Source organism: Haematobia irritans, chromosome 1 (genome assembly GCF_050003625.1).
Source record: "Haematobia irritans isolate KBUSLIRL chromosome 1, ASM5000362v1, whole genome shotgun sequence".
Classification (NCBI taxonomy): domain Eukaryota; kingdom Metazoa; phylum Arthropoda; class Insecta; order Diptera; family Muscidae; genus Haematobia; species Haematobia irritans.
In genome coordinates, this window is record NC_134397.1 from 85,561,881 (window position 1) to 85,582,077 (window position 20,197).

At 31.9% G+C, this 20,197-nt stretch overlaps 1 protein-coding gene across 3 annotated transcripts in view; it reads right to left on the bottom strand.

Annotated features, from left to right (window-relative positions):
• Positions 1-20,197, bottom strand: part of stac (C2 and C2B_Munc13-like domain-containing protein staccato) — a 197,861-nt gene that overhangs the window by 15,237 nt on the left and 162,427 nt on the right. For all 3 annotated transcript variants that reach the window (XM_075291047.1, XM_075291049.1, XM_075291050.1), the window contains 4 exons: positions 18,871-19,236; positions 10,737-10,997; positions 964-1,133; positions 730-905 (listed from right to left, as the gene is read on the bottom strand). In XM_075291047.1, the coding sequence (XP_075147162.1) occupies positions 730-905; positions 964-1,133; positions 10,737-10,997; positions 18,871-19,236 (973 nt within the window). The remainder of the gene's footprint in view (positions 1-729; positions 906-963; positions 1,134-10,736; positions 10,998-18,870; positions 19,237-20,197) is intronic.

The following is a 20,197-nucleotide window of genomic DNA, read 5'->3' on the forward strand; positions in this document are numbered from 1 at the left end:
TCCCACGACCAAGCCCATTTTCTTAGGTGGTATCGAAATTTCCGTTGGTGAGTGTGCAAAATACATTGGGGTTATATTGGACAGGAGTCTGAACTTTAAGCTAAGAAATTACAAGAAAAGCCACGTGCAAAAGGCTATAGGGAAAATGTGGGGCTGGCTTTCTGCGGCGAAGAAGGTGGACAAGGTGGCTGTACAAAATCTGATGGCAGGTGTCAAGCGTGAGGCTCGGCAATTCGGATTTGGAAAAGCGAAAGACTAACTGAATATTTTTCCTGAATTTTATACTAATTGAACTTGAAAAAGAAATTTAATTTGACTTTTTAAATAAACGATTTCACCGATTTACACGCGTTTTCCCTTGACCAAATTTTGACCGTATCACCCTTTACACAGATCGCCGCTTCAGTAAGCTCCCGACCCCTCCATGAGTTGCCCACGTTCATTTTGCCATTGACCAAGTAAATGTATAATGATTTCTATTTATTGTGGTTTGCATATCGTACAGAGCCCTTGATTTGATTCTCTCTAAGTGGTACAATTTAAAGCTAAAATATTTCCTCTCGCCCGCATTATGAGCGACTTTAAAATTTATTGATTTGGAGATATTTTTTATATCTGCATATCAATCTCGAAATTTATTTCAATGTACATATCCTATATATGTATTCAAATTCACATAATCGCCCAAATTCAAAACCACATCTACTATTAACATTATTTACTACATACCTTTGTATTCTGGACGAGAAAGCTCCATGTGTATTTGCTCACTTTCATTAGCAATAATATCAGCAAACGATATATAGCACTCAGCTATATATTGATTTGTCATACCGAATAAGTCCTTATCCTTTATGCTAAATTGAATCAGGCTATTTTGTTTGCATTGCTCTTCGTTCAGCTTACTGTGAGATAGTTTTTTATGAGTTATTACAAATTAAAAAAATAATTATAGCGACTTACATTGTAAATTGTTCATCATAAAGAGGAAACCTAGTTTTGTGTTGCACTGCAGTCTTCACCGGTTGTACTCCAACGAACCTGTTAACAGGGAGGAAGTGAGCCTTGACAAATGAATCGCACGTTCCATTTGTATCCATTGGAACTAGATTTCGAGCATTCATTATAGTCAACTGAAAATTAGAAATTTGTAAAATTATTATCAACTCTAAAAATCATCCAGTCAATATAAAGTACCCAGCAAAAACATTTCTTCCCAAGTTATTACTTCTAGACAGATAGAGGCGTACATTTCAATTCTATTTTAGAAATAAATGTAAATCTTCTTAATTTTAATGGATAATGTGTCGATCCACTTCTTAACAGATATGTACACTTAAAAAAAGATTGACGTAATATGCAAGATTATGCAACTTAAATCTTACGTTACGAGATTTACACAATATTACACGCAGAGAAGAAATATGGTTGCCACGATCATATTCGAAGATCAAAGTAATATGATAGGAGCTAGTTTTGTGGCGACCATGTAACATTTTCACCTGCTCAGTGAACTGTAATTGTCCTACGAAAACTATAATTGTCCTCATCTAAAATGTTATTATATTGATAAAAAGATTTTTTTAATTAAAAGAAAATAACCACTAACTAAAATGTTATGGTATTCGTCAAAATGTTTTTCTCCCAGTTAAAAACACATGGTCACAATAACATAACATAAATGTTATGTTATGTTCGTCGGCGAAAAAAGGATGCACATTAATAACTTTCCATCGAAATACATCGTTTTGTAACGATAAGCATTGAAAAGAACTGTTTAATGTATTTTTTCCTTCCACATCATATTACTTATGATTGATATGAATTAATTGAATGGAATTAAAATAGATTGAATTGTATTCTCATATTTTTTTGAATTTCTCTATCTCGATTAAGTTTCAAATATCCGTTAATATGTAATAGATTAAAAGAAAATAATGTAATAGGCTAAAGGAAAAAATATCCTAAGTAGCAACTCTGTTTCTTTCTGTCATTTTATTCTTTTGATCAAGTAGCCTGCACCCTCAAAAAAAATCGCTTCTTTAACATATGTTCCAAACATATTTTGAAGGAAGCACATATATTATTGGATACAGCCGAAACATTAATATGTTTGTTTTATGTGAACATATTATATGTTTGGAAGCATTTTGAGCCCAAAAATATTATATGCTTGGAAGAATTTTCCCAAAGATGATTGTGCTCATTGCCTAACATACTCGTAATTTTCACTTGCCTTTTATTTTTCTAAAATGCCTTTTATTTTTCTTTAATAATTCATTTTAAAGAAAATAAACTTTTTAAATTGTTTTAGCTGCAAAACTCGGACTTAATGCCCGCTTTTATATTTGAAGGTGTCCGTCAACTCCTCGTGGACTACTTATTAATAAAGAGGAACTAAGCTTTATTTTTATATATTTTACTGTGTAATTTTTCACTATTTCCTCCTTATTTCATTTTACTGTCCCAACTCTAAAAAGAGTATAGTGCCCTTTCGTTATTTTTATGAAGACCCCTGATTTCTTTTAACGAACCAAGAAAAAAATTGTGCCCATAATGCCAAAATGATAAAGAAAACACACGTCCACACATACATAAAATGCTGCTCTCAAGGCGAAGACATATGCTGTTTGTTTTTCAAATGTCTGGTTCCGAATGTCTATTCTCTTTATTCAAATTAAATAATATTTAGACTTAAGCACATCAAATTTTTGGCCTTATCATAAAACAGTTTTCCGAAACAACATACAAGCGGTTTCACAGAAATTGTTTTCTTTTGAATCTTTCGCTGTGTTATGTTGATATCTTTCGTAAACTCTCCCGGTTTCCATCTCTATTTCTTTCTCTATACTCTCTCTGTCGCTTTGAATAAAATATCACAACATATGTATGTTTAGTCGAAATTTGTAAATTTATATATGTTTGCATTCACACATATGATTTTTATGAAACATTCATGCCCAAACATAATATATTCTAACATATTAACATAGATGTCCCAAACATTTAGTGTTAGTTTAGGAACATTACATGTTTGCACTTAAATATATGTGTTTTGAATAAAATATCACAACATATGTATGTTTAGTCGAAATTTGTAAATTTATATATGTTTGCATTCACACATATGATTTTTATGAAACATTCATGCCCAAACATAATATATTCTAACATATTAACATAGATGTCCCAAACATTTAGTGTTAGTTTAGGAACATTACATATTTGCACTTAAATATATGTGTTTTAAAATTGTGCCCGAAACACATTTTGTTTATATCGGAACATATGAAAAACATATTTTTCTAACATTGTGCGAGCTCACTTTCTACTTCCTCTTTCTCTATTCAGCCGTCGTCTAGGACACATCCCTCTCGATCAACATAATAAAAGCCTACAGTGAATTTCAAACCTCTTGTGTTTTTTGTTTTTTGATCACTTTGATATTAGAATATGTAAGTATTCGTTCTTGTGTGAATTTCATGGTTACCCAATGAGCCTGAGCTCCATATCACAGTGATTTTGCATCTTTTTGGATCAATAATACCATATCGGAACCTAAGTTTCCTCGTGTGTTGGTCATCGTTTTTGCATAGCATGTGCCTGTATATATGGGCGATGTAGTCTGTGTCCGTTTTGTAATTTATTTGGTCTACCAAACCGTAAGTCCGATTTTCCTATTTGCAAATATATTGCAGATGGGAAAAGTCTAATACAAACCAATAGCAATAAGGAAGAATCGGAGAAGACCAGAACAAAACTAGCAATCTCGGTAGACAACCATATAAACAAAATGAGCCAAAGTGGAAGGGATAGATTTGTTACGAACACAGTGGAACAAGTTAACAATTTTTTGAAGAAGTATACAAAGATATTAATTATGAACTCGGACAAGGGCAATAAGACTATAGCTATTGAAAAAGAAGATTACAGAAATCGACTGCTACAAATCATAGGTGACATGATGTCTTACCAACGATTAAATGGGTCAATATTTAATCGTTGGTAATGTCTACAAAAAAGTAACAACGAACTTGTAGGAAAATTATTTACGAACAATATAGTATCAGAATAGGAAAGAAGAAGATTAAAAACGGAAATTGCAACAGCACCTAAGATTGTTAACCAAAAATTCATAAGGAAGACTTCCCATTGAAGTCCATAAGCTCTTCGGTCAACGCACTAGCAGCGGGATTGCATAAATATTTGGCGAATAAATGAAAACCCCTTACCAAAAATTCCACATATAATGTGAGGGACTCGAGACAATTTTGAGAAAAGATTAAGAACTTGACCAGAACTCATTCCCAGCGTACCAGTAGATCTCGCTGTCAAAATAATAGAGGAAATATGGGTAGAAATAAAGGTGCACACAAACATGGCAAAGATTTTTTTAATTAAAGTATTAAAATTAGTCTTGGGCAAAATCGTTCACAGTGGTAATTCGGACTTATCGTTCCTTTACATCGTTCCTTCGTTCCATCTCGTGCTAATAATTCGTACCAGTTTTAATATTTGCCATCACTGTCGTCTACTACTATCAGAGGACCTAGAGACTTTATATCGTTCCTTCGTTCCATTTAATTTTTTTGTTTCTTTTTTTTTAATAAAATCAATGATTCAACTGTTGACTCTCTTTCACAAGCAAGCTGGAACTAGTACCGGTCGTTCCATTTGGTGAACCGTTCATTGGAACTAGTTCGTTCCGGAACGACACAAGACTAATTAAAATTTTATATAGTGGATAATATGTAATATAATGAATATATATAATATATATCTTATGCATAGAGTACTTTCCAACAATGACCAGCGATGAAGAAAACAATTTCCTTAAGAAGCTTAATATCTGTTTTTAAAACTCGTTCGGAGAAATTGGACAAGGACAAGGCGCAAAAATCTTTCAGTTACTGTATGTACCGGGCATATCACAAAGAATAACAAAATCCAACATTTTTGACAAGAACAAATACAACGTAGGACATAAATCAAACAATACGGTGAGAAAATTGTTTACTAGCTCCAAGAACAAAATCCAAAAGGCGGAAACACCGAACGTGATTTATGAATTTCCATGTGAAGGAAATTCAGTAGAAAAATGTGAAATGATCTACATCTTCAAAAAATGAATTAAAAACAAGATAATCAGGCCACAAATCACATATTAAAATCGCAACAATCAATAACTACAAAATACAGCATTAACAACCGACTGTGCAACAACCAAACTTTAATAAAGTACGCATATTACAACAAGAAAGCAATTCCAACAAAAGATACACATTAGTAATGATGCACATCAACAATGTACTAACGAACCAAGGAATAAATTACAAAACGAACACAGACAACATCGCCCATATATAGAGACACATGATATGAAAATAACGACGACCAACAGACGAGAGCAGTGATGCTTCATTCGCTCTAATAAGAATTTTTGTGTAATCATTGTCTTATATGTAAGACTGTTGTTGCTACCTAACATTTATGTTCGCCTGCTACACACAAAAATTTTTTTTGATTTCAATCACGAAAATCGCGGAGATTTTTTTTAATGGAAATGTCTTCAATCACGAAAATGATAGTATCACTCACCCATTATGATTGAAAACCAACACGATTTACATAAAAAATTTAATAGACTTTTGTCACGGAATCAATTAATTATGTGATTGAATCAATTTAAAAAGTTCAATCAATGTTTTAACTGAATCAATTAAAATTTTAATTAATATAGTGACAAAAATCAAGTAACTATTTGATTGAATTATTCAATTCAATTAAATAATTAATTGATATTGGCAATAAATGTCAATCAAAAAATTGCGCCCCAAAATCTTATTTAGTTTTATTTGAAAAAAAAGAAAATATGCGTTTCTTATAAAAAATATTGAATATGTTATTTTGTGCATTATGCTGTAGGCATAAGAATTTGTTCTAACATAACTTCGACATATAATGACGATCAATAACCATTAAAGGGTGAACAAATAGACTATATAAACCACACCAAGAAAAAAGTGCCTTCGGAACTAAAGGAAAAAATGTTCATCAATTTAGTTTAGCCAATTTATTTCCATTAAGTTAAATTTTTGTTTAAAATGATAAAATTTACTTGCTTCAGTAAAAAATCCTAAACTTAAAGCAGTTAGGAATAGTTCATTAACAAGAATAAGGTATGGAATTTTACTAATACTGTTTTCTTCGCTGGGTATAAGAATTTACTACTGAACAAGAAAATTTTATTCACTGACAACAAAGCATTCGTAAAAATAAACAAAATATGAACTAAAACCAAGTTTCCTCAAATTTAGTAAAATTGCTCACAAAATGATAATTCTGATTTCCTTTATTATAGAAAGCTTATCATACATACGAATAACACTTGGCATAGAAAATATTTTAGTTCATTCGTACTAAGAAGTATTCAATCCTTTCAAAACTTAAGGAAACATACTTGTTAGAATATAGGAAATTTTCCTATATCTCTTTTGTCTACCTGTAATTGATACCTTCGTCGATATGTTTGCACGTGGGTTGTTTTTTAGTTTGAATCGCGTTGTTATGGTATACGGAGGGATTGTTAAAAAATAATATAGTAAAATAATATAATAAATAACAAATAAAATATATAAAATATTTGTTATTTTAAATTAGTGAGAAAAATGTTCATTTTTGAAAATTGGTTTATAAAAAAGAAAACACCAGCAGTATAACAACCACTTCATTCGACTTCATTTTGAAATCTTCAATTATCAGGTAATATTCAGTGACGCTAACCTTTTGTGAAAAAATTGAAATTGGTATTGACATTGTAAAAGGTGGACAAAATTGCTAGGCAGCAACTTGTTCAAAGTGAAAGGTACTAGAAGAAGAAAAAAAATGTGTTTTAATATTTCAAGGCCAGTCGATGCTGTTGATTCTAAAAAAATATATTTAATATATTAATAAAACATGTCTTTTATTGAAGAAAAAATTGCTTATATAAATACACAAAATTGTATTTAAAAACGAAGGAAAGCAGTTCTAAATTTGAAGTAAAAGGTTTACCACAAATATGTAAGATTTGTCCAAATGAATGAAAAAAGTTCAATAAAATCATTCCATATATGAATTCAATTCTAAATAAATATATTCAATATATTGTTACGTTTTTATATTTAGGCGTTTTTAATTACCCGACAATTCAAACACAGTTCTTTTAAATAACGACAATCTACAATATATTTACTATGACTTCACACTTTACAATTCGTTCACACTGAAGTTATTCGTTTGACGCTTTAATTAAGACTGACTCGTTAGCAGCATGCGAGCGCTTTTATATATGACGGTGTGACAATACGAGAACATTCTGGTAGCACTACAATATTCTGGCAACGCCAGAACATTCTTAGACAATGCTAGAAGGATCTACGACCATTAAGTTGTTCATCTGGTGGCTGCCAAACACATACACACTCACATAGATATATGCTCGCATTACTACAACAACAACAATAATGACAATAGACAATGAGATGAAATGAGAATGCAAAATAACAAAGCAAAGGGGTTGCTATTCTATGAGAGAGTAAGAACTAACATTTCGATAAGCAAACAAAAGAACAAAAAAGAAATTCAGGAAAATACTAGAAAATGAATAGATGATTCCAACAAGTGATAGCGAAATTTTATCGTTACAATTTGAAATTTTAAATTAACGGAAACTAATTTAAATAAACTTATATCTATAATTATCAAATTCGTAACAATATTAATAAAACATGTCTTTTATTGAAGAAAAGATTGCTTATATAAATACACAAAATTGTATTTAAAAACGAAGGTAAGCAGTTCTAAATTTGAAGTAAAAGGTTTACCACAAATATGTAAGATTTGTCCAAATGAATGAAAAAAGTTCAATAAAATCATTCCATATATGAATTCAATTCAGTTAAATTTTTTCATTCTTTAGTATAGTTGTACATAAATATAGGAGAATGTTAACTAATATATGGAATACATTCTAATTAATTTCTAAGAAAATCACATCGTTCAAACAAATAATAATGTCTTTGGCGCTATACGAAGTTCAACTTTCTTCACAATGAGTTCATTTTAACTTAAAGAAGGGGTCACTTTTTTCTTGGTGCAGTATCTCAGCATGTTCTTTCAAAAAAGCCTGTAAGCTAAATTAGTTTTTCTGAAAGTAAACAGAATAATTATAACTTACTTTTGTTCAATTTAATTTTAATTTTGTTAAACATTACCTGCATAGAATATCAAGTGTAATTATTAGTTCCAGGTTGCAGATTTATAATCATCTTTTGTCGTTGTAGTCTTTTAGCATAGATGTATTAAGGGGCTCGCTTCTATAACATATGTTCCAAACATATTTTGTAGGAAGCACATATATTATTGAATACTGCCGAAACATTATTATATTTGTTTTATATGAACATATTATATCTTTGGAAGCACTTTGAGCCCAAACATATTATATGCTTGGAAGAATTTTCTTCCAAAGAAGATTGTGTTCAAAAAAATTAAAATTTAATTGCATATTCGCTCACATCATTCTCACTTCCACGAGATTTTTTTGTTCTTAGCACCTTTTTCAGTAATACAAACAATGTTGAAGAAATCATTCAATATTATAAATTTTACCTTTCACCTGGACAGAATCGAACCGAGGACCATACAGCTTGTAAGCCAACACACTATACACTGGGCTACGTAGCTGTTATTGTCATCAATAGACAATTATCGTTATAAGTTATGTTTATATAGCACCCACAAGCCGATACAAACAAGACATTATTTAACAGAAACCTACATTTGTTGGCCACGTGGAGCAATGGTTAGCATGTCCGCCTTACATGCAAAGGGTCGTGGGTTCAATCCCTGCTCTGAGCGAACACCAATTTTTTTTATTTATAGTTTTATATTTATATATTCACCCTTATTCCTGAAGTCGCCCTCGCTCTCGCCGTCGCTTTTTGTCGTCTGTCGCTTTTAAGTCGTCTCGTCATTCATTTGGTATTCCTGCGAAGTGGCGACGGCGACGACGACGATTACTTTTTGCACCAATTACAATACTCGGTAATAAAAGGCCGATATCACTAGAAAACAATCAGCTGATGATGAAAAAAGAATTTTAATTTTTTCGGTTTAAAATATTTTTATTTCTGACGCAATTCTAAGTCGGAAAATTAAGAAAAAATATTTAATTTGACGCGGAAAAAATGTGGATATATATTCAAGGACAGTTAAAGCTTCCAAAACTATAAAAATGACGACGACGCTGAGATCAATGGCACAAGGATCATCGTGAAAGAAAACAATCAGCTGATGTGCAAAACTGAATTTTAATTATTTGCGTTTAAAATGCTGTTTGTTTGTAATCCAATGTTGACTTGGAAAATCAAAATAAATGATAAATTTGAATCGGGAAATTATTTAGATATGTACATTAGGACAATAACAACATCCGGCATATACAATTGGAACGACGTTGACATTTTGTGTCCAAGGATCATTCAAAGTTCGACACAATTGTTACCTAAGTTTGGTGCTAAATAAAATACATTGGCCTTGAAGGATTTCTATTAAAAATAAATGGAATTGAAAATCAACACGTTTACTTTAATTGTACAGTATTCTTTTCTGTGATTTCAATGTGATGACCATAACTGCTATATATACTGATTTTTTCCCATTTTTTTTTGTAATTGTTGAAGATTAGTCACTTTACCTCTTACCAATTTCCATTTTTTACATTTATTTTTCAATTGTTCGATTAATAAAGTCTAAAAAACTTCTTCAAAAATTAAACCCTAAACTCGTCGCTGGTAAATTTAAAGGCGACAAAAAGCGACGATGTTGGCGACAAAAAGCGACACCAGGAATACCGATTTTCTTCGATAGCAGAATATATCGACGAACGGAATACCAATTAGTGGCGACTGACAAAAAGCGACGGCGAGGGCGACTTCAGGAATAAATTTTTACAATTAAGCTTCGAAAGGTGGGTTATTAAAGATTTACAGTCAGAAAAGAAAATTGCTCGATATAAACGAAATGGACTGAGCTTTTGGATAAGATATTATTTTTTAATTGCAAAAATAACAATTTTGTAACAAAAAATGTTTTTGTTATAAAAGATTGAAATTTTGGAAGAAATTCAAAAACTCTAACAAAAGAAGAACGTGAAGTCGACTATAACCATAGATAATTTTACAATATACACATACATTTTTTTAAGCGTGAACTATTTTTAAATCCATTTTTAATGCATTTAAAACTTATCGTATTTAGAAATTAATTTCAGTTTTACCTTTAAGGCCAGTATTAAGTTGGCATTATCGCTCTAAAATGCCATGTTTTCACGGGTACTTTTCTTTAATAATTCATTTTAAAGAAAATATTTTTTTTTCAATTATTGTTTTGGATCATTCCCCACCAAGTTATAATACAATTTGCCAAAAAGTTATAACGTTATTCTGCTTTTAGAGTTTTGGCGCTAAAATGAAAAATAATTTTAGCGAACTTAATGCCCGCTTTTATTTTTGAAATTTAGCTATATATTAACTCTGAAATTTGCATCACATTAGTTAAGAAAAATTTCAAAGAGTTTACGGCAACAGCTATTTCCTCAATTTTATTTATTATACGAATAATTTCGAATACTGACAACCATATACCAAATTTAAGTAATATTATTTGTTTACCAAAATAAAAAATAAACTTACCTCCAAATTGTTATCGGTGAACTTTCCTTTGATAGTTAACTGGCCATATGCGGAGTTGGTAGTTTCTTTCTGGTTACCCAGTCTGTCTAAATAATACTGATGAATTAGGTCCGCTGTTTCAAAGCTATGCAACTCCAGGATTCGTTCAATTTCATGTAACTCCTCACTGTCTGAAGTCGTCGTGCTACCAGTTTTGAAGCAGGAAATCATTACTCTCAAAGTATTGTGCAAATTTTTAAAGAAAGCTGGAGGACGGCGTTTCTAAAGAAATTGACAAGTATAAAAAGTATGTACATTATTAATTGTCAATGTTGAAATGAGGCAATATCACATAGTGTATGTTTGAATAATATTAAAGTTTAACATTGATCCCTTCCTGTATATATTTCCCATAACACATAAAAGTGATCAGATGTCGGAACGCCAAAATCACTATGGATAAATGCATTCATAGTGATTTTGGTCTGCAAAAAATATTTCAGCAATAGTGTTCGGAAAGTAACGAGTATTTGATTACAAGTACTTGTTACAGACTATTTTTTCAATACTATATTTTTCTTCTTCTGCCAATAAGCAAGCCTGCGGATTGGAAGCAAAATTCTTGATTTCTGGAAATATATTAATTAAAATTTTGGAAAATCGTTTTACCGGTAACAAGTACATACAGTTGTAAGTTCGGCCGGGCTGAATCTTAAATACCCACCACCATGAATCAAATATAATAGTTTATGTTACTTTGAAAACTCTTCACCTTAGCGAGTTACTTGATAATATATAGAATTTCAGGAGATTTGATGACAGATATTCTCCCAAGCAGATCAGTTCAACCAGTACGCTTCCCGAAGATACATTTTAAGATTCTACCTATGAAGACTAGATCAGATTCTGGATTTATAAGAAACAATTTTGTTTGAATTTTAGAGAAATCATAAACATATCGTGTAAATGATGAAATAAATGCCCATGTTCCCAAATCCACTTCCAGGTGAATGTGAATCAGTTCCACGATTTTCGTGTCCTACAATCCACTTTCACCGGAATTTTCGTGAAATCAATTCACTTGCAAAAGTCTTGGTGAAAGTTGAATTATGTCCAAGATGGGTGTATTTCCGGTTAAAAAAAGTACTGGCATAAAAAATTTGAAATGTTTTATATTTAATACATGAGTTTTATTAAAACTGCGTCATTTTTAATTAAAAAAATAATAAATTATAATAAGTCTATTGATTCCACTTATTTTGATTTCCGCCTTAGTGAATTTTTGGGTGATTTGTGCAACCCAGCTGGTTACAGAAAAGTTCAAAAAAGAACGAGGAATTAAGAACACCAAATTTTCACGTTCGTGGATTTGACGTGAATAGTGGAAGTGGAATTGAAGTGGATATCGGAACATGGGTGAAAGCCTTGATATGAAATATGAAATCTGTAGATTTTTACCGCCATCATTTAAATGATTACGAGGAGTAAAATCTGGAAATTTTACATTCAGTTTCAAGCCATTTTTATGATTACTCCGCCTGCTATACCCTCAAGAAGTGAAATCGGTCTATATGGATGCCTTACATAATGGACCTGTAAAAATAAATGCCATACAGATTTTTAAGGGTCTAAAATACAAAAAAAAAGTAAATTTGCGGGCAAATCGGATAAAAACTACGGTTTCTAGAAGCACAAGGAGTTAAATCGGGAGATCGGTCTATATGGGGGCTATACTAAAACATGGCTCGATACACGCCATATTTGGCTGACATATATGTCGTCTTAAAATACATAGGTTTCCAATTTCAGGCAAAGTGGATAAAAACTACAGATTCTAGCAGCAAAAAAAATCGGGAGGTAGGTCTATATGGGGGCTATACCAAAACATGGACCAATTCTCACCATTTTCGACACACCTCTTAAAGGTCCTAAAATACCTCTAGAATTCGAATTTCAGACAAAGTGGATAAAAACTACGAATTCTACAAGCCCAAGAAGTAAAATCAGGAGATCAGTCTATATGGGGGCTATACACAAAACATGGACCGATACGGACGATTTTCGACACACCTATTTATGGTCCTAAAATACTTCTAGATTTCTAATTTCTGGCAAATTGGATAAAAATTACGGATTCTAGAAGCCCAAGAAGTAAGATCGGTCTATATGGGGGCTACACCAAAGCATGGACCAATACACCCCATTTTCGGCGCATTTATTTGTGGTCCTAAATACCTGTAGATTTCCATTTGTAGGCAAATCGAATAAAAACATGGACCGACAGACAGACAAGCTTATAAATTTTTTAGAGCACGAATGGTAAGGGTGTAATAAAAAAACTGTTAATATATAAATCAGTAGTAGGATTCTGTATTTCTTTACCGCATAATCGCTACGAAAAAACTAACGATTGGATCATACCACAAGTAATCTTTAGCAATTGACGTTTAAGCTGCGTTGACCTTGTTAACCCTGCTACGAAAAACGATGGAATGGAAAAATAGCACAAAAACAGTTTGGAAAATTTGAAGTTGTTTGCTAATTTAAAAGAAATAAGCATAGCGGGAAGAGAAAAATAGGCCATATTCTCAAACTGTATGAATTTCCCTTTAATTGAAGACCATTCAAAGCAGTTTTGCTCGACTAAATTCTCAGAACAGCTATTCACCTTTGGGTTTAAAAAAATGCAGAAAACTTTTTTGTACTAGAAAAGGAATCAATTTCTTCCTACTAAAAGTAACCTACACCATTAAAGATACTATTTAGCATGAATGAAAATGACGACAATGCACTCGAGAAAATAAATGATAAAAGTCATCGTTATCTGAACCGAAAACAACACAGCTGATTTTAAACGATTGCGATTGTAGTTTAATATGATTTTTTTTTTGTATAATCGTTTATTTATTTAGGTTTATATATGATATTTTACTACAAATAAACAAATAGATAAATTATTTATGTTTAGTGCACACAGTTCCTAAACAGGACTCTCAAGTACAATTTTTAAGATACATTTACTATTAAGATGAATTTTCTTTAAGTTATAGAGACTATAAATTCCAATAATTGCTGTGTAATGAAAAAATTTGCAAAAACATCACTTTTTTATTTATAAGTATAAAATAGAGGGGTCGTATTAGTAAAAGTAGGTTAGGTTGGGGTTACGGCATAATCCACCAATATTTATCAAAATCTATGTTTTCTCGTTCATCTAGGTCCCTGGTAGGAACACTTGTCTTGAATCGCATATCATTGTTGGCTAGTATATTGCTATCAACACGCTTGTTATTCGCTCTTCTATAGAGATGATAGAAAATTGGGATACCATTTGACTCTGAATGAAGCCTTTATTGTCGAGGTATATAAAGGCTTCCGGTGGCATATAGCCAGATAATAAAGTGGAACCTATGTATTCTTCACTGACATTATATGAAGCCATAATAAGATTATTCGTAGTACTCTCCAGACTATTAACAATATAATTTCTTATTAATTTTATCATAAAATTGTCTATTCTGTTGATTCCTGCAGAATTATACAAAACTTCATTAGATACATATTTAGTAAAATTGCTATCCGGTGTTCTAAAAAATTGCATACAACTACGAAGACACTTTCGTTCGATTTATCTTATTCTCTCCATGTAGGAAGGTGATATGTTGAACCATGAACAGCAACTGTAAGTTAAAATGGTCCTTATCAAGAGCTGGTACATGATAATCTTGGCTCTTGGCAGCAACTTCCTCGAGACAAATAGTTTCTTATATTTGAAGAAAGCTTTCCTGGCCTTAGAGATTTGCTCATTGACATGAAAATCAAAGTAAAGAAATGTATCTAAATAAACTCCTAAGTATTTAACAGTGTCTTGTTTAGGTATACTCCTATCTGTCGATACTGAACGAATACCAAAACGTCCCCAATTCCTTCTAATATTGGATTTGCACCTATTGACTGGAGGGCGAAACAAAATTGTTTCGCATTTTTCCACGTTTATTCTCATATTCCAGTCCTTGCAAACCTTCATTTATTCCATCGATGTTATCATCGGAATGATATACAACAATGTCATCTGCAAATCCTATTATATCATCTATACTTTCTAAGAGTTCGTGTAAGAATAAATTGAATAAAACAGGAGCATTGACCGTACCTTACTGAAGCCCATTTATTAGCAAAAATTCCTTGGAACTATAATTTTCCCGATCGCAGGTAATAAAGCGCTTATCATTTAGCATATTGTGTATCAGAACCATTAATGGAAGTGGGAATCTGTAACCTATTAACTTGGCGATTAGGCCAGGGATCCAAATGGAGTCAAACGCCTTCTCGAAATCGATGAGACATGGATTTGGTATATTATTTTCCTCTTGTATAATCCTTCAATTCGTTTCCAAATTTGGACTCCTGTAGTGGGATTCTGTATTCAATTTCGCCTCGTTAAGAAGGTATAACAAGAAAAATAACAACCAAGCTATTCTGTAATTATATTAAACTCTTAAAAAAACCAAGATTTATGGCTAAATATGTTGATGACATATTTTGCATCATAGATAAAGATGAAGTTAGCAACACATTGACGAAACTTAACGCCTTTTATCGACAACTTCAATTCACAATGGAATGTGAAACCGAAGGAAAATTACCTTATGTTGGATTGGTATCAAAAGAAAACAGCATCAGGGAGATTAATAAATTTTCACTCTATCATACTCGTCGTATTAAGATCAACACTACCACCAATTTTGTTAATAGGGTTTTAAACATAAGCGACGTTAGATTTCACAAGACTAACGAGAAGAAAATACGATGGATACTACAACAAAATGACTTCCCCAATGACACAATCAATAATCTCATAAAATACGTGAAAAATAAAGGGAATAAGGATCACAACAAACAAGAAGCCACATCCATGGTTTTCAAAAAGACGACATATGTCCCGTGGTTTTCCGAAAGATTTGAAAAATCAAATATTTACAAAAAGGATAACTACAAATTAGCGCTAAAGTGTAACAGGACGATAAATGACCTATTTAGTAAAACAAAAACCAAGATAAAATGGAAGACAAATCGAATGTGGTATATAAAATAAAATGCGATGGAGACGAAACCAATCCATGTCCAATGTCTTATGTTGGCACTACCAGGTCCAAATTAAAAACTAGACTTTTTGCCTACAAGTCCGACCAAAAGATGAAAGACAAGACCCTAGAACAAAAAACGGCCCTTGCAGCACATTGCACAACTACAGGACACATACCAAATTTCAAGAATGTTGAAATACTGACGATGAAAGAGAATACTAAGAGAAGATACGCATTGGAGATGTTACATATAATAAATACTCCCACTGACGAACGTATGAATTACAAAACCGACACAGACCACTGTGCACAGATTTATAGAAATCTTATACAAAGACACAAACATAAGTAAGATAGCTTTAGTTAGATATCAAGTTTGCAAGGAGAAATTCTATTACTTTGTAAAACGTAAATATAGAATCATTGTTATATTTTTGTTAATAACCATTGTGAAAGTAAATATTGTTAAATGTGTCGAAATATCCGAAATAGCAATATTTCAATAATAAAACAAAGAAAAACAATTATAACAGCATTTTTCATTTATCATGACCTCAAGCCAAACGAAAAATCTCAATAATTATAAAATTCCAAAGGTCAACTAAGAAAACAAAACATTTACATGTTTCAGTAAAAAAATCCTAAACAGAAAGCAGTTTGGAATAGTTTATTAACTAGAATAAGGTATGGAATTCGACTAGTCCTAATTTCTGACTTTCCATAATATAGAATGTTTATCACATATATATGAATAAGGCTAAGAGTAGAAAAATCTTTAAGTTCACTCGTACTGTAAGATGTGGAAGGTTTCAGTTTGAAAAAGTTAAAAACCAACGCATATTAGGGATTTATTTGAACAAACGGTACATTCCATGTGTACCATCCATTCTGAAGAGCTAGGAAAATCTCTAACAAAGTCACTAAACCTAATAAGATGCTAATCGAGCAAACATTTTAACTGCAACACATCTAAGCTAGTATCGCTAATTGATCCACTCATATTATCAAAAAACTCAATTCCTTTTATTGGATTCGCACCAAAATCTACAAGAAATAGAAGGTTTCCTTAACAACGCAATTAGATGCGTATTGGGAGCGTTCAGGGGCCAAATCACCGCAGTCGAAATCGAGTACTTCGTCTTCGTAATGTAGTTTACGCGGATCACCGCAGTCGTTATCGAATTGTTTCTACTCGAAGTTGAGCACGATAGGTAGCATGCTATCGAAAACGAAGTATGTAGTGATTTTTGAGCAGAAAAAAGGTAAATAAAAAGAAAAAAGTTTGTGAAAATGTAATTATTATTCCATTTTGGCAAAATACATTTAAGAAAATATAATATTACTTGCATTTAGGGAATCGGATCAAAGAAAGGAATGCTCAGTAGCCGCTTCAAAAAAACTTATTTTTTTCAAGAACATATTTAAAAGCTTCTTTTGACATATGAAAACGTCTTTTAAATCTATGGATGTTAAAAACACAATTTACTCTTACTCTACTTCAGGCAATGCTAAAGGACTGCTTTTGTCACGAATATTTTTCCTTATAATTGCCACTTTGTACTCATCGTCTGAATCCGAAAACGAGAAAAAAACACTTGGATTCATAATATATTTTAACACACAAAAACAATATAAATATCTCAGAAATAACATAATTTGATAACAAAACATTATTTTGAAATTCTACTCTCTTTCAATTTCTTATTACCATATGTTTACAGCAATGTAAAAAAAAGTAGTAGACAAAATAAATTACGATCGAATGCGGTGATCCAAAAATTTAATGCGATCGAAATGTTTCTCTATACGAAACAGAACTCGATGACGAATGCGGTGATTTGGCCCCAGAACGACACCTATTAAGAATATGCTGGCTGAATCAAACATTTTGCCAATCGAAACCAACCTTAAAATTACTTTGGCTCTGACGCTATACGAAGTTCAACTTTCTTCAAAATTAATTAATTTTAACTTAAAGAAGGGGTCACTTTTTTCTGGGTGAACGAAACATCCTCACCAACAAAGCGCGCATGTTTCAACGAGAAAGCACTCCCATTCTTGTAGTTCATAACCACACAGAAAAACAAAAAATAGTAGGAATGGACTACAGTATGGTTAAAATAGACATGGTTTGGCGCCTAAGATTTTCATCTTTACTTTTAGTCAATTTTTTTCTTCTCTGAGAGAATGGAATTTCGTGAACTGCAGTTAAAAGGTACAACAGGGCTTTAAATTTTCCTAGTTTTAATAACGCTTTGTATAAATCTCAATATGTGGAGTACAAATTAGTTAAATTTTCACGCGATGTGGTTCATTCTTGCTATAAAACAGTTTACTTTTTTTGTGCATAAACTATAAACTCAGAAGATTCATTTCTCTCCTTGAAAAAAAAAAATGTGCAAGTTCCAAAGATTAATTTTCTGACATTTCGTTTTGAGTTTTTCGTAGTCAGTTCCAAACATTAATTTTGCGGCATTTGCTTTTGTGTTGTTCGTAAAGAGATAAGGCCGAAACACAATTAAAAAAAGTAGGCGTATGCTTTAGCTCTTTTCATTGCTTTAAAGCGGCTTCCTTTTTTCCAACACACATAGAAAAGCTTAGTTGTCGCTTCATAAACACACACAAACTTTTATCTGCATATACCATAGACCAAGGAAGGTATAGACATCTCAAGTGAATTCACAGCGCTGTAGTTTGTCTGCACACCGTAGAGGGCTCTTTTTCGTCTGCAATTGAGTGATTTTTGAATTTTGAATTCAACTAATAAAATGTACTTCCTGATTCTACCCAAATCACACCCTTTAAACAAAATAAAAATGTATGCAGTTAATTTTTTTCCTAAATTAGTTCATTTTAACTTAACGATGGGTCACTACTTTGATTGTAAGCGAGAACTTAGAAGGTCTGAACACAATTTCTGAACTAATATAAGTCGCACTACAGGAAGCACATTGGAGAGATAATAGAACCTTCCTCGAGTTATGATAAACCATTGGAACACATATAACCATATTTACGTTTCAACATCGGGTCAAAGGGTAATATATTTAGATTACTAACATACTTACATCGAGGTTTGATTGAATCAGTTCGTACATTATGACAGATATTTGTGCCCAAATAGCTTCAAAGGTACGGGCAAAATTGTATTCATTTAACGTGTTGTAGAGGGTGGCTAATGAAGTTTCCAAATACATCATAAGACGTTCCATTGAATTTGAATCCTCGTGCAAAACTTCAGCCCCTTCAGCAAGAAATCTTCGGATAGGCGGAGACATTTTGCGTGCAACAATTTCTATCAGTTCCAGAATTTGGTTTTTCTCTGTATCTAGAGCATTGTCGATTACATTCATGATAGTAACTTCACATCTTTCTGCTTCCAAATTAGTACAGTATTCGGCCAGCCGTTTTATAACTCGATCAGTTCCCAACTCCTAAAAGACATGTAAAAGAGAAAAAGATGTTAAATAATAATAGCCATAAGATAAGCTGAAATTAAAAAAAAAAAACAGTAAATAGCAAAATATGTACAACGTTTGAGTTAACTAAAACGCACTAAATTTTAGATTCAAATTTGTATGGAATCATTCCAAAACTAATTTTGAAGAAAACACCAAAGACATTTTTATTTGTTTTAACGATGTGATTTTCGGAAAAATTAGGATGAATGTAATCTATATATTAGTTAACATTTCCCTACATGTATGTAACACTATATTACAGAATAAAAAAATTATATGAATTGGATTGATGTATGGAATCATTTTATTGCAAATTTTTCATACAAGTGGGCAACAAATCGTACAAACTTTCAGTAAACGTTTTACTTAAAAAAATCTAATGTTTTTTTTGATAACTTCCATAGCCAAATAAATACCGAGAAATTGTCTCACTAATAAAGTTGTTAATATGTTTTATTTGTATTTTTCAAATGAATACCGACAATTATCATAAGCGTAGGAAGGCCTCTGGGGAGGGGGCTTAGACCCCCCCAGAAAAATGTTAGCCCCCCCCCCCAGAATTTGAAAACCTATTTACGATTTTACATTTTTCTAAAAATTAAACAAGTATATACAACCGCACAAAGTTCCGCTAAAGTCTTTCATGCACAATCGAATTACTTTGGTTGTGGTAACAGTTGCCGATGGCAATGTTTGAAATCTAAAATAAATCTGTGGTTGAACTTTTGATTTAGTTGAATAACTAAAGCTCCTTTATTATTTTGTTTAGTCTGGTTTAGTCAATTTAATTAAAAAAATAGTAATTGATACTATTCTTTCATAAATTAATATATTAATAATGCTGCAAAAAAGCATAGCCAAAAAGAAGTGAAAATGTTCTTTTTGGGTCCGGAAGTGGTGCAAAATTGGCGGAGAAGCGATGAATGTAATATGA